Source organism: Canis aureus, chromosome 5, assembly GCF_053574225.1.
Source record: "Canis aureus isolate CA01 chromosome 5, VMU_Caureus_v.1.0, whole genome shotgun sequence".
In the NCBI taxonomy this organism is placed as follows: Eukaryota; Metazoa; Chordata; class Mammalia; order Carnivora; family Canidae; genus Canis; species Canis aureus.
This window is the reverse complement of record NC_135615.1, coordinates 18,180,629-18,195,183: the sequence shown is the minus strand read 5'-3', so window position 1 is coordinate 18,195,183 and position 14,555 is coordinate 18,180,629. Positions and strand designations below refer to the sequence as shown.

Here is a 14,555-nt window from a genome sequence, read left to right as displayed (position 1 = left end):
TAAGATCAATGTCAGAGAGCTTTTTCACTCTTTTCTTCTAGAAGCTTTATGGTTTAAAGCTGTACATTTAAAATCTTTAATCCAATTTGGGTTAATTTTTGTGAGTGGTGTAAGTTAGGAATTCAGGTTCATTCTTTTGCATGTGAATATCCAGTTTTCTTAGCATCATTTATTGAAGAGATTATCTTTTTGCCTTTGAATATTCTTGGCTCCCTTATCAACTTGTAGTTGACTATATGCATGGATTTATTTCTAGGTTCTTGATTCTGTTTCATTGGTCTTTTTTTTAAAGATTTTTTTTTATTCAGGAGAGATACAGAGAGAGGCAGAGACATTGGCAGAGGGAGAAGCAGGCTCCCTGTAGGGAGGCTGATGTGGGACTCAATCCCAGGGCCCTGGGATCATTACCTGAGCCGAAGGCAGACACTCAACCACTGAGCCACCCAGGCATCCTTATTTCATTGGTCTTTATGTTTGCTTTTATGCAAGTTCCATACTGTTTTGACTTACTATAGCTTTGTGACAGAAAAAAGGAAGTGTGGTGCTTCCAGTTTTGTTCTTCTTTCTCAGGAATACTTTGACTATTTGGGGTCTTTTTTGTCTCATACAAATTAAAGAATAGTTTTTCTATTTCTCTGAAAAAATTGTCACTAGAATTTTGACAGGGATTGCATTGAATCTGTAGATGGCTTTGAATGATGTGGGTATTTAAAAATATTAATTTTCCCAATCCATAAACAACAGGACCTCTTCCTATTTGTGTCTCTTTTATCAATGTCTTCTAGTTTTTAGTGTACAAATCTTTCACCTCCTTGGTTAAATTTATTCCTGAGTATTTTGGTTTTTTTGATGCTTTTGTGAATGGGATCTTTTTCTTTCTTTTCCAGATATTTTGTTCTTAGTGTATCGAAATATAACTGATTTGCGTATATTGATTTTATATCCTTCATCTTTAATAGTTCTAACAGCTTTTTGGTGATGTCTTCAGGATTTTCTACATATAGAATCATATCCTCTGCAAACAAAGACAGTTTTATTTCTTCTTTTTTGATATGGATGCCTTTTATTCCTTTTCTTGCCTGACTACTCTGGCTATGACTTCGAGGACCATGTTGAATCTAGGAGTGTTAAAGTGGGCAGCTTTGATTTGTTCTGAACTTAGAAGAAAAACCTTAAGTTTTTTTTAACCACTGAATATGGTGTTAGCTATGGCTTCTCATATATGTTCAGGTGTGACATTTTGGTACCCAATTTATTTGGAGTTTTTAATCATGAAAAGAAATTGAATTTGTCAAATGTTTTTTCTACACATATAATGATCATATAATTTTTTTCATTCTATTATTTATCAAATTAATCGATTTGATTTTATTGATTTCTGAATGATAATTTTGCTGAGTAAAGTATTCTTGGTGTGTGGTTCTCACTCTCAGCATTTTTTTTTAAATTTTTCTTTATTGGAGTTCAATTTGCCAACATATAGCATAACACCCAGTGCTCATCCCGCCAAGTGCCCCCCTCAGTGCCCATCACCCAGTCACCCCAAAACCCACCCACCTCCCTTTCCACCAACCCTTGTTCATTTCCCAGAGTTAGGTGTCTCTCATGTTTTGCCACCCTCACTAATATTTCCCACTCATTTTCTCTCCTTTCCCCTTTATTCCCTTTCACTAATTTTGATATTCCCCAAATGAATGAGACCATATAATGTTTGTCCTTCTCCAATTGACTTATTTCACTCAGTGTAATACCCTCCAGTTCCATCCATGTCAAAGCAAATAGTGGGTATTTGTCGTTTCTAATGGCTGAGTAATATTCCATTGTATACATAGACCACATCTTCTTTATCCATTCACCTTTCGATGGACACCAAGGCTCCTTCCACAGTTTGGCTATTGTGGACATTGCTGCTAGAAACATCGGGGTGCAGGTGTCTCGGCGTTTCACTACATCTATATCTTTGGGGTAAATCCCCAGCAGTGTAATTGCTGGGTCATAGGGCAGATCTATTTTTAACTCTTTGAGGAACCTCCACAGTTTTCCAGAGTGGCTGTAGCAGTTCACATTCCCACCAACAGTGCAAGAGGGTTCCCCTTTCTCCACATCCCCTCCAACATTTGTTGTTTCCTGCCTTGTTAATTTTCCCCATTCTCACTGGTGTGAGGTGGTATCTCATTGTGGTTTTGATTTGTATTTCCCTGATGGCCAGTGATGCGGAACATTTTCTCATGCACTTCTTGGCCATGTCTATGTCTTCCTCTGTGAAATTTCTGTTCATATCTTTTTCTCATTTCATGATTGGATTGTTTGTTTCTTTGCTGTTAAGTTTACTAAGTTCTTTATAGATCTTGGACACTAGCCCTTTATCTGATAGGTTATTTGCAAATACCTTCTCCCATTCTGTAGGTTGTCTTTTAGTTTTGTTGACTGTTTCTTTTGCTGTGCAGAAGCTTTTAATCTTGAGGAAGTTCCAATAATTCATTTTTGCTTTTGTTTCCCTTGCCTTCATGGATGTATCTTGCAAGAAGTTGCTGTGGCCAAGTTCAAAAAAGGTGTTGCCTGTGTTCTTCTCTAGGATTTTGATGGAATCTTGTCTCACATTTAGAACTTTCATCCATTTTGAGTTTATCTTTGTGTATGGTGCAAGAGAGTGGTCTAGTTTCATTCTTATGCATGAGGATGTCCAGTTTTCCCAGCACCATTTATTGAAGAGACTGTCTTTCTTCCAATGGATAGTCTTTCCTCCCCTGTCGAATATTAGTTGACCATAAAGTTGAGGGTCCACTTCTGGATTCTCTATTCTGTTCCATTGATCTCTGTGTCTGTTTTTGTGCCAGTACCACACTGTCTTGATGACCACAGCTTTGTAGTGCAACCTGAAATCTGGCATTGTGATGCCCCCAGCTATGGTTTTCTTTTTTAAGATTCCCCTGGCTATTCACGGTCTTTTCTGATTCCACACAAATCTTAAGATAATTTGTTCCAACTCTCTGAAGAAAGTCCATGGTATTTTGATAGGGATTGCATTAAATGTGTAAATTGCCCTGGGTACCATTGACATTTTCACAATATTCATTCTTGCAATCCATGAGCATGGAATATTTTTGCATCTCTTTGTGACTTCCTCAATTTCTTTCAGAAGTGTTCTATAGTTTTTAGGGTATAGATCCTTTACCTCTTTGGTGAGGTTTATTCCTAGGTATCTTATGCTTTTGGGTGCAGTTGTCAATAGGATTGACTCCTTAATTTCTTTTTCTTCAGTCTCATTGTTAGTGTATAGAAATGCCCCTGATTTCTGGGCATTGATTTTGTATTCTGCCACACTACCGAATTGCTGTATGAGTTCTGGCAATCTTGGGGTGGAGTCTTTTGAATTTTCTATGTACAGTATCATGTCACCTGTGAATAGGGAGCGTTTGACTTCTTCTTTGCCAATTTGAATGCCTTTTATTTCGTTTTGTTTCCTGATTGCTGAGGCTTGGATTTCTAGTACTGTGGTGAATAGCAGTGGTGAGAGTGGACATCCCTGTCTTGTTCCTGATCTTAGGGGAAAGGCTCCCAGTGTTTCCCCATTGAGAATGATATTTACCTTGGGCCTTTTGTGGATGGCTTTTAAGATGCTGAGGAATGTTCCCTCTATCCCTACACTCTGAAGAGTTTTGATCAGGAATGGATGCTGTATTTTGTCAAATGCTTTCTTTCATCTATTGAGAGGATCATATGGTCCTTATTTTTTCTCTTGCTGATATGATCTATCACATTGTTTTATGAGTGTTGAACCAGCCTTGTATCCCGGAGATAAATCCCACTTGGTCATAGTGAATCATTGGTGGTGATCTCTCCTTTCTCATTCATGATTTTATTAATTTGAGTCTTTTCTTCTTTTTAATAAGGCTGGCTAATGGTTTATCTATCTTATTAATTCTTTCAAAGAACCAACTCCTGGTTTTGTTGATCTGTTCCACAGTTATTCTGGTCTCTATTTCATTGAGTTCTGTTTGAATCTTTATTAACTCTCTTCTTCTGCTGGGTGAAGGTTTTATTTGCTGTTCCTTTTCCAGCTCCTTTAGGTGCAAGGTTAGCTTTTGTATTTGAGTTCTTTCCAGTTTTTGGATGGATGCTTATATTGCAATTTATTTCCCCCCTCAGGACCACTTTTGCTCTATCCCAAAGATTTTGAATGGTTGTGTCTTCATTCCCATTAGTTTCCATGAATCTTTTTAATTCTTCTCTAATTTCCTGGATGACCCTTTTCATCTTTTAGCAGGATGGTCTTTAACCTCCATGTGTTTGAATTTTTCCAAATTTCTTCTTGTGATTTAGTTCTAGTTTCAAAGCATCATGGTCTGAAAAATATGCAGGGGACAATCCCAATCTTTGGGTATCTGTTAAGACATTTCCTGCACTTGAGTTCTGGGTGGTTTGCTCCTGCCAGCTGTACGGGCTTGGGGAGGTTCTTTAGATTTTCTGTGCCTCATATTCTTCCTGTGTAAAATACCTCATATAATTACCTACTTCATAGGACTGGTGCAAGGCTTAAAATACCTTTAGGATATGTAAAGTGTTCAAAATAATGCATAGAAGTTACAGAATAAAACCTCAAAACACTAATATCATGATTATTTAAAAAGGGTTTCTTTCATAAAAAAAGTTAATTTGCACTTTTCAAATTGATTTAGTGCCAGTAAAAACTTTTTTATTGAAAATGACAACAAAAAATGTAATATATTTACCCCATCAAATAATGCAAGTAATATGATTTTCCTTTACTTTTTCCACCTTGATCTAAATTTAATACTTTGTTAATATTACCATTAATATTACTTAGATATGCTTTAAATATTTTTTGTATTTTAAATATTTAATATTTGCCTGAAAAGAATCATTTGTTTTTCTAGACCTGCAAAGAAAATGTCTAAGGAAAAGAACAAGGTAAAAAAAAATATATATGTATAATTTTATTTCATTTATGATATATTTTATTATTTGATATTTCATATTTATCAGAAATATTATTCCATGGCAAAAAGTTACTTTATGAAAGACATAGTGAAAAAAAATAGAAAATCTTCCTTTGTTGTATAGACATTTACTGTCAAAAAATTCAGAAACACTAATTATTGATAAATGTCTTTTTGATAAAAATCAGTTCACTTAAAAACTACCTATGCTTTTGTTTTTATAAAAAGATGGATATTTATCATCTCTGTACACTTAGTATATTTTATAAATATTTGGATGACATTTTGATATAGTATTATTTATTTATAGGTCAAAAAGCAAATGAATTCTGTGGAACACCTTGATGACTTAACTCAGTCATCTGAAGCACCTTCAGAGGATTGTAAGTTGCATTACTCTGATTTTAAGAGTTCCCTGTTGCTCATTGAACAACTTGGCATGGATTGTACAGGTAGGATTGTTGTATAAATATAAAGCCTTTTTCTGTGTATATGATTGTAGTAATATGTGCACATCTCATCTAGCGCTGTGCCACACAACACTGATGTGTTATAGAGCTACTCATCTCAGAAATATGTTTTTTATTAAAATAGAGACCTGTTGAATACTCTCAGCCAAAGAACTATAATTTCCACTGTAGTTGTCTATGTGGGAATGGCACACTTGATGTGTTAGTGAACTCTGCTTCTCTTCTGTGCCTTCACCCAAGGTCAGGTTACCATTATTTTTCTCCTAGTTTACTGAGCTAACCTCAGGACTGTTTTCCCTGCCATTCCACCTCTCAGGATCTTGGTGTACACTGCAACCATAATTACCATACATTTTTAAACATTTACATTTCATTGTGTTACTCCCTTGCTTAAAGCTTAGCTATTACTAATGCTATGAGGTGAAAGATCATAGTCTGCTAGCATCATCTTGTATTGGTTCCTATCTGTCTTTCCATTTCTGTCTCAGCTACTGTTTTAGATGTTTTTTCATATAATAGAGGTTTTCTTTTTCCAACAGCTTTAGTTAAATTGCACATGTATGAAGTGTACAATTTGATAGTTTTGACATGTATACACATAATCATAATTTAGACAGTTAACATATCCATCACTCTTTAGTCTCATGTCCCTTTATATTCCCTTATGAAACTGCCAAATTATTTACTAAAATAATTGTACTTTTTCTAAACCCACCAGCAGCGTATTAGGGCTTTTAATTCCTCCATATATATTCATGAGCACTTAGTCTTATCAGTTTTTTAAATCTTAGCCATTCTGATGGGTATGTTATATATATATATATATATATGATATATATATATAATATATAATTATGGTTGTAATATACATTTCCCTAATAACTGATAATGTGGAGCATACTTTCATGTGCTTATTTACCATCTGTATATCTTCTTTGAACTGTCCAAATCTTTTGTCATTTTAAAAATTAGGTTGCTTGTTTTCTTATTTGATGAGTTTTCAGAATTATTTGTGTATTCTACATACAGTTCCTTTATCACCTATATTGTTTTTGCAAAGATTTTTTTGCAGTCTGTAACTCTTCATTCTCTTCACAGTGTCTTTTGAAGAGCCGTTTTTCTTATTGATGAAGTTTGGTTAATCCATTTGTTGTTTTATGGATTTTTGCTTTCGATCTAAGAAATCTTTGCTTAGCACAACATCAAAGGTCTTATCTCATGCTTTATATTAGAATCTTTGCAGTTTAAAAACAAAGTTTTATAGTTTTAGGTCTTAAATTTAGATCTGTGATCTGTTTTGTATTCTTTTTTATTTATGATGCAAAGTATGGACCCAAGTTCATTCTTTTGTGAATATCCAGTTGTATTCATTGAAAAGGCTCTATTTTCTCCAATTCATGCCATTGCATCTTTGTCTGCATCAGTTGGCCATATATGTATGAGTTTATTTATGGACTTTGTTCTTTCCCATTGATCTCTCTGGCCCTATCTACACCAAAATCATGTTGTTTTAATTACTACCAGTTGGTAATAATTTTTGAAATCAGGTGGTGTTAGTCCTCCAGTTTTCTTTTCAGGGTTGTTTTGCTATTCTAGATCCTTTCATACTTTGTGTTTCCATATGAATTTTAGAATCAGCTTGTCATTCTCTAAGAAAAACAAAAACAGAAACAAAACCACTGGTGGTCTGGAAATCAGGTTTGGATTATGTTGAATCTACAGATTAATTGGAGAGAATTGGCTTTTTGACAATACTGAACTTTTCAACTCTTGAACAGAGTATATCTCTTCATTTATAGAAGTGTTCTTTAATTTTCTTGGCAATATTTTATAGTTTTTAGTGTGTATAAGCCTATCTTTTATGATATTACCTGTGATTATTTATTTTTCAAAGAAGTTGTAATAATATATTTTAAATTTTTTGGTTTTTTTGCTGGTATATTAGAAATATGGTTGATTTTTGTGTAATGATTTTATATCCTCCAACCTTGATGAGTTCATTTATTAGTTCTAGTAGTTTTTAAAAAAATTCTGTCAGATTTCTATATAACCATACGTTTCAAACTTTTTTTTTTTTTTAACTACTATTTTACTGGTTTCTTAAGGTGGAGCTAAAGGTCATTGATTTGAGAACTTAAAAAAAAGATTTTATTATTTGAGAGAGGGAAAACATGAGCAATAGGGAGGGGAAGAGCAGAGGGAGAAGGAAATGCAGAGTTCCTGCTGAGGAGGGAGCCTGATGTGGGACTCGATCTCAGGACTCCAGGACCATGACTGAGCCAAAGGCAGCCACTTCTGACTGAGTCACACAGGCACCTTCTTGTTTTTTAATAGATACATTCAGTGCTATAAATGTTGAGATAAGTGCTACTCTAGGAGGATTCCAGAAATTTGTAGCATATTGTGTTTTTATTTTCATTCAGTACAGAATACTAATTTCTTTTTTTCATTACTTCTTTGACCCAAGGGTTGTTTAAAGATTTTATTTGTTTGAGAGAGAGAGACAGAGAGACAGAGAGAGCATAGGTGGGCAAGAGTGGCAGTGGAAAGCCCTCTTCCCCTGAGCAGGAAGCCCAACATGGGGCTTGATTCCAGGACCCTGAGATCATGACCTGAGCTGAAGGCAGACACTTAACCAACTGAGCCACCTCAGTACCCCGATGCAGGGGTTATTTAGATGTGCATTAATTAGTTTGCAAATATTTGAGTGTTTTCCAGAGATATGTTTGTTCTTGATTTGTAATTTGATTACTTTGTGGTCACAGAACACACTTTCATGACTTCAGTCCTTTTGACTACCCTTTTATTAAGGTTTATTTTATGACCCAGAATATAATCTCTTTTGGGAAATGTTCCATGGGATACTTGAGAAAGATGGTGGTGGTCAAGTCTACTATATCCTTGCTGGTTTTCTGCCTGTTGAAATCCTAGACCATATTTGTGAATTTGCCTGTTTCTCTTTGTAGTTCTGTTGATATTTGCCTTATGTATTTTGACCTTATTAATAGATTAATAAACATTTAGGTTTGTTATGCTTATTTATTGATCCTTTATCATTAAAAAATGACCTTAAATATTACTGATAATATATATTGCTTTGAAACCTATTTTGTCTGGTATTAATATTGCTACTCAAGCTCAGCCTTCTTTTGTCAAGTGTGAATGTGGTATATCATATTTCTGTCCTTGTAACAAATTTGTGTCTTTACCTTTAAAGTGAGTTTTTTATAGGCAGCATATAGTTGGCTTTTACTGTTTTTATCCATTCTGACAGTCTGCCTTTTAATTGAGGCTTTTAGACCATTTTCTTTCTTTTTTTTGACCATTTTCATTTAATGTGATTATTGATACAGTTGATATGAATTTCTCATCCTGTTTGATTTCCATTTGCCTTATCTACTTTGTTCCCATTTTCTTCATTTTCTGCTTTCTTTTAGATTAATCAACTAATTTTTATGAGTTAATTTATACGTATACATACATACATACATATGGATGTGCTTTGCTTACATAACTATAATTCTTTAGTTTTGCTATTTTAGTGATTGCTTTAGAGTTTAAAGCATATGACTCCAGTATCACAGTCCACCTTCTTGTAATGTTATTTTAGTGATTGCTTTAGAGTTTAAAGCATATGACTCCAGTATCACAGTCCACCTTCTTGTAATGTTATACCACATCATATGTAGTTTAAGAAAATTACAATAGGGAACATGTGGGTGGCTCAGTGGTTGAGCCTTTACCTTAGGCTCAGGTTGTGATCCCAAGGTCCTGGGATCAAGTCCCACATCAGGCTACCTCGGGGAGCCTGCTTCTCCCTCTGCCTGTGTCTTTGCCTTTCTCCATGTCTCTCATGAATAAATTAAAAAAATCTTTTAAAAAATTACAATAGTTTAGTTCCATTTCTTCTCTCCTAGCCAGATCTTTTGTGGATCTGTGAGATTATAGTTTTCATTAAGTTTAGAAAGGTTTTGATTATGTTTTCTTTTCTTTAAGATTTTATTCATTTATTAGAGAGAGAGAGAGCATGAGCAGGGAGAGAGGCAGAGGGAGAGGGAGAAGTAGACTCCCTACTAAGCAGGGAGCCCAACATGGAGCTTAATCCCATGACACCCAGGTGCCCCTATAATATCTTTATGTTGAAGTTACTTAATATATATTTGTTTAATGTATGAATGAATGAATGTGAAAATACACAGTCCTTTATATGCAAAAAGTACTCATATATTTTATTTTATTAAATAATGAATTTGTGAGAGAGAATGAGCAGGGGGTGAGGGAGAGAAACAGAAGGGGAAGGAGAGAGGGAGTAAAGAATCTTAAGCAGACACTGTGCTGAATGCAGAGTCCAATGCTGGGCTCAATCCCAAAACCGTGAGATCATGACCTGAGCCAAAACCAAAAGTTGGATGCTTTAACAACTGACCCACCCAGATACCTCATATATTTTGTTTCTGGTTTTGTTTTCCCTCTGATGTAGATTCTGTTAGTCTATTGAAAATCCAGGATGCAATTCTTTCATATGAAAGATTAATAGAACTTAAAAAAAATGACTGTGAACAACTTATAAGAAGAATTAAAAAAATGGGATATAAGATTAATGGACTACAAAAGGAGCTATCAGAAACAAAAGAAATGAAATCACAGTTAGAGCATCAAAAAGTGGAATGGGAACAAGAACTCTGCAGTTTGAGGTATGACATCCTGGTTTTAAGGAAATATTGGAAATATTTCAACTATTTACTTTTTTTATATATATATAATAGGCTCCACAGTCAACATGGGGCTTAAACTCACAGCTATGAGATCAAGAGTCACATGCTCTACCAACTGAGCCAGCCAGGAACCCCTTAAAATATTTACTTTTATACTATAGTTGTGTAGGAGAAGTTTTGTAATTGTTAATTTGCCTTCTGGGATTTTATAGGGAAGAAAACTTCTTTAGTAATGTGAAGTATGAGTTTCTTTGAAATAATATAGCAAGTTCTTAACAGTGAATACTTCTAACAATTTAATGTATATTCCAAATCATAATTTTAATGACCATATAGAAATTCACCATATGGAGACCTCATTATTTAACAAATTGAATTTTGGTTGTTTTACATTTCTCTCTATTTTTTTTTTCATTTCTCTATATTTTAATGCTATAAGGAATGTCTTATTTAATTCTGTTTCTACAGTTTTGGTTACTTGGAATAAGTTCTTTAATGTAGTATTGTTTGGTTAAAGTATAAATTTTTTAATGAAGGTCTCTGATCCATATTTTAAAATTGTTTTCAGGAAAGTTTATATTAATTTATATGCGATCCCTGGGTGGCGCAGCGGTTTAGCACCTGCCTTTGGCCCAGGGCGTGATCCTGGAGACTCAGGATTGAATCCCACATCGAGCTCCTGGTGCATGGAGCCTGCTTCTCCCTCTGCCTGTGTCTCTGCCTCTTTCTCTCTCTCTCTGTGACTATCATAAATAAATAAATTAAAAAAATAATAATTTATATGCCCACCAACAGTGTAAAATGGTCAATTTTTCTCAAGACAGAAAAAATTTTTAAACTTGGGTTTATTCTTAACATATGCAGGGGCTATTAAGTAAAATGGAAAATGATTAATGGTTAAGTGTTTTCAACATTTCTCTCATGTAAAGAAAATTATTTCAAAAGTCTATGCTGAAAGCACATATTACTCTTTATTCTTAATTAATATGGATCCTGTGTTCTAAAAGGAGTTTTCAAATTATTTATAAAATTTATAATAATCAATAAGGTTGAGAATATTGCAAAAGAAGAACCATAAAAAGTATGGGGCAATAAATATTAGACTCCCTAGTCTACTGCTGGATCACAGTAATCTGCAGGTGTATGTTGTGTAAACAACATGTGCAGATGCTGTCTTACACTGTAGATTATTTTTAGAGGTACCTTTGATGTTTTATGAAGTAAAAATTTATTTCTAGTGAATTTATAAAGTTGTTGATAAACAGTAACTTCTCTTTTTAGTTAGTAACTAAATTATCTATCCTATTTGAAGAGTAATTATGACTATGTGGGGAAAATGGTAATCTTCAACTCTAACTTTCCTGAATAATTTCAGAATTCCTTTCCTTACAACAACTACCAGAGTTATTACTGACTAAAAGTTACTAAATGGTATAATGCTTTCTCATTCTTTCTTTTCAACTGTATATATATCTATGTCTATCCTTTGGAAGAGATTGAAGTGAGAAATTAAAAACATGAGCCCTAGAAAGGAAAAAAATTGAGAACATAAAAATTTCATTTGGATAATGAAACAACATGTTTGGAACCAGATTATAAAATAAACTTTTTATTGCTAACAAAACACATTTTAAAATGAACACATTTATTTGCAGATTTACCTTAAAACAGGAAAAAGAAAAGAGAAAAAGTGCTGATATGTTATATGAAAAAATTAGGGAGCAATTAAGAAATAAAGAAGAGCAATATAGTAAAGAAGTCGAAATGAAACAACAACTTGAGCTTAATCTTAGAACACTAGACCTGGAATTGAAGAGTGTAAAAAACAATTTGAATCAGGTAAATTTTTGACAAGAATTTTATATTTCCATCAATATTTCTTATAATATCCTTTTGACTTAATATATATTATTAGGTTTGAAATAGATTAAAAATTTAATTTTATCCTAATAGGAACAACCATTATATTTATAGCTAAAATTATTACCTTATTGGAATTCTTGGTTTCTCATATATGTTGTATGTATATTTTCTCAATGAAGGGATTGAATGTAAATTGAGATAAAAGCCAATAAATATTGGCTTTCGTTTTCTTTGTTTTTAAAATGAATTTTATTTATTTTTAGACAGAGCATGGGCAGGGGGACAGAGTAGAGCAAGAGGGAGGGAAAAGAATCTCCAGCAGACTCTGGTCTGAGCACAGAGCCTCACTTGGGGCTGAATCTCACAACCCTGATATTATGAGATCATGACCGGAGCCAAAAAAAGAGTCGGATGTTTCACCCACTGAGCCCCACCAAGGTGCCCCAGTTTTGGATTTTTTTTATGTTAAAATAGAGGCTAAATTGCTTTGAGACCATGATGAAACTAGTTAAATGTTTTATAAAGAAATTTTATTTCACAATACTATGTCTACTTATATTTTTACTCTATGACACATTTAGCTGTCATTTCAATTAAAATTTGAATTATTCATGCAGGATAAAAATCCTTGTTTTAAAAGACTACTTTTGAAGACTTTTTTTAAGTTTTCTTAAGGCTTTTGACTTTATTTTAATCATATGATCCAAACTCCTAATGAAAATGTGTTTCTAGGTTATAGAAGAGCGAAATGACATTCAGAGGCAACTCTCTCAAGAACAGAATGCCAGAATATTACAAGATGGAATTCTAAACAATCACCTTTGCAAACGAAAGGAAATAGAAATATCTCATACAAAAATGAATTCTGAGGTATTTTCTTTAGTTATTTTGAAGTACATGTGTGTGTGTATTTGTATGTATATATCTGTATATTGGAATTATTATTTTTCTCCATATATGTATATTTATTTTAAAAAACAACACTGTACATCATGGGAAGTATAGAGGAAAATATAAAGTATGTGTATATATTTGTATATATATAATATATAAATATATTTCTAAAATATATTTTTAATTTATATTTAATATATATATATTTTTCTAATTTTTATTTATTTATGATAGTCACAGAGAGAGAGAGAGAGAGGCAGAGACACAGAGGGAGAAGCGGGCTCCATGCACCGGGAGCCCGACGTGGGATTCGACCCCAGGTCTCCAGGATCGCGCCCTGGGCCAAAGGCAGGCGCCAAACCGCTGCGCCACCCAGGGATCCCGATAAATATATATTAATACAATATTTAATAAATATATAATATTTTTTATACATATACAGTATATATAAAGTATATATATATTGGGGAGTGAAGTGAGGGGAGTTGCATTTTGATCCATTAGTTAATTACTTAATTAATTTTAAATTTTTATTTATTAGAGACACAGAGAGAGACAGAGACACAGGCAGAGGGAGAAGCAGGCTCCATGCTGGATGCCTGACTTGGGACTCCATCCCGGGTCTACAGGATCATGCCCTGGGCTGAAGGTGGCGCTAAACCGCTGAGCCACCCAAGGCTGCCCTTATTTTTCATTAGTTAATTTAAATGCATTTGTCTACAAGGGTCAAATAGTGACATTCATAATATCCTTATCTGAAGAAGAGGTTTTTATTATTTTCCATAGGAATTGATGAGCTTTCCATAAGCTCAAAACTCTTGCTATTAACAACATAGGTTTTAGTTTTGGCAATTACTTCACCACCTCTATATTCATAGAGAGGTTAGTTTCACACTTCCACTGATGAACAGGAGGAAAAGTATAGCCTGTTCAGAGACCTTACTTTGGATGTTAGGCTCGTACTTTTGTGAAAAGTTAACAATTTGCTCCAAGTAGTATCCAATTTCATTACAAGGAGCTTTTGAAACAATCAAATGCTGTAATATATACTTAATGAAAATTTACTGATTAGTATTTTGTTCTTAATAAAATAGCTCAGTGTATTTTCCCCTATTTTGCATTTATTGCCAGTGTAAACATCTGAAGAGGAAATAAAATTTATTGCAGCCACAGATAATCTCGTGATATTTTAGGAGCTGTATAAATTTTACCTTGTTTGGCATTGGTATTTTGAAATATAAGGCTTCTTTTTAAAGGATTTTGTTTATTCATTTGACAGAGAGAGTACAAGCAGGGGAAGTGGCAGGCAGAGGGAAAGGGAAAAGGATGCTTTCTGCCAAGCAGGGAGCCTGACATGAAGCTCAATCTCAGGACCCCAAGACCTTTTCATGACCTGAGCTGAAGGAAGAGGCTTAACTGACTGAGCCACCCAGCCACTCCTGAAATATAAGGCTTCTTTTGTATTTATGTTTTACATTAGAGAAGTAGCTGCAGTTTGGTGCAAAACACTAGTAATGGAGTACGAAGACCTGGGGAAAGTCCTGCAGCTCACTTAGTATTTTTAACCTCCCCATTCTGGAATTATGATAACTAAAAGAGATCATTAATGTATGCAGAAGTGTTTATAGTATGATGCCTAGATTTGTCATTTA

The 14,555-nt window shown here is 34.0% G+C and overlaps 1 protein-coding gene across 3 annotated transcripts in view; it reads left to right on the top strand.

Moving 5' to 3' along the window:
• The window catches only part of LOC144313759 (ankyrin repeat domain-containing protein 26-like), a 115,191-nt gene that overhangs the window by 56,028 nt on the left and 44,608 nt on the right, over window positions 1-14,555 (top strand). For all 3 annotated transcript variants that reach the window (XM_077896999.1, XM_077897000.1, XM_077897001.1), the window contains 5 exons: window positions 4,899-4,932; window positions 5,272-5,413; window positions 9,912-10,125; window positions 11,802-11,985; window positions 12,742-12,879. In XM_077896999.1, the coding sequence (XP_077753125.1) occupies window positions 4,899-4,932; window positions 5,272-5,413; window positions 9,912-10,125; window positions 11,802-11,985; window positions 12,742-12,879 (712 nt within the window). The remainder of the gene's footprint in view (window positions 1-4,898; window positions 4,933-5,271; window positions 5,414-9,911; window positions 10,126-11,801; window positions 11,986-12,741; window positions 12,880-14,555) is intronic.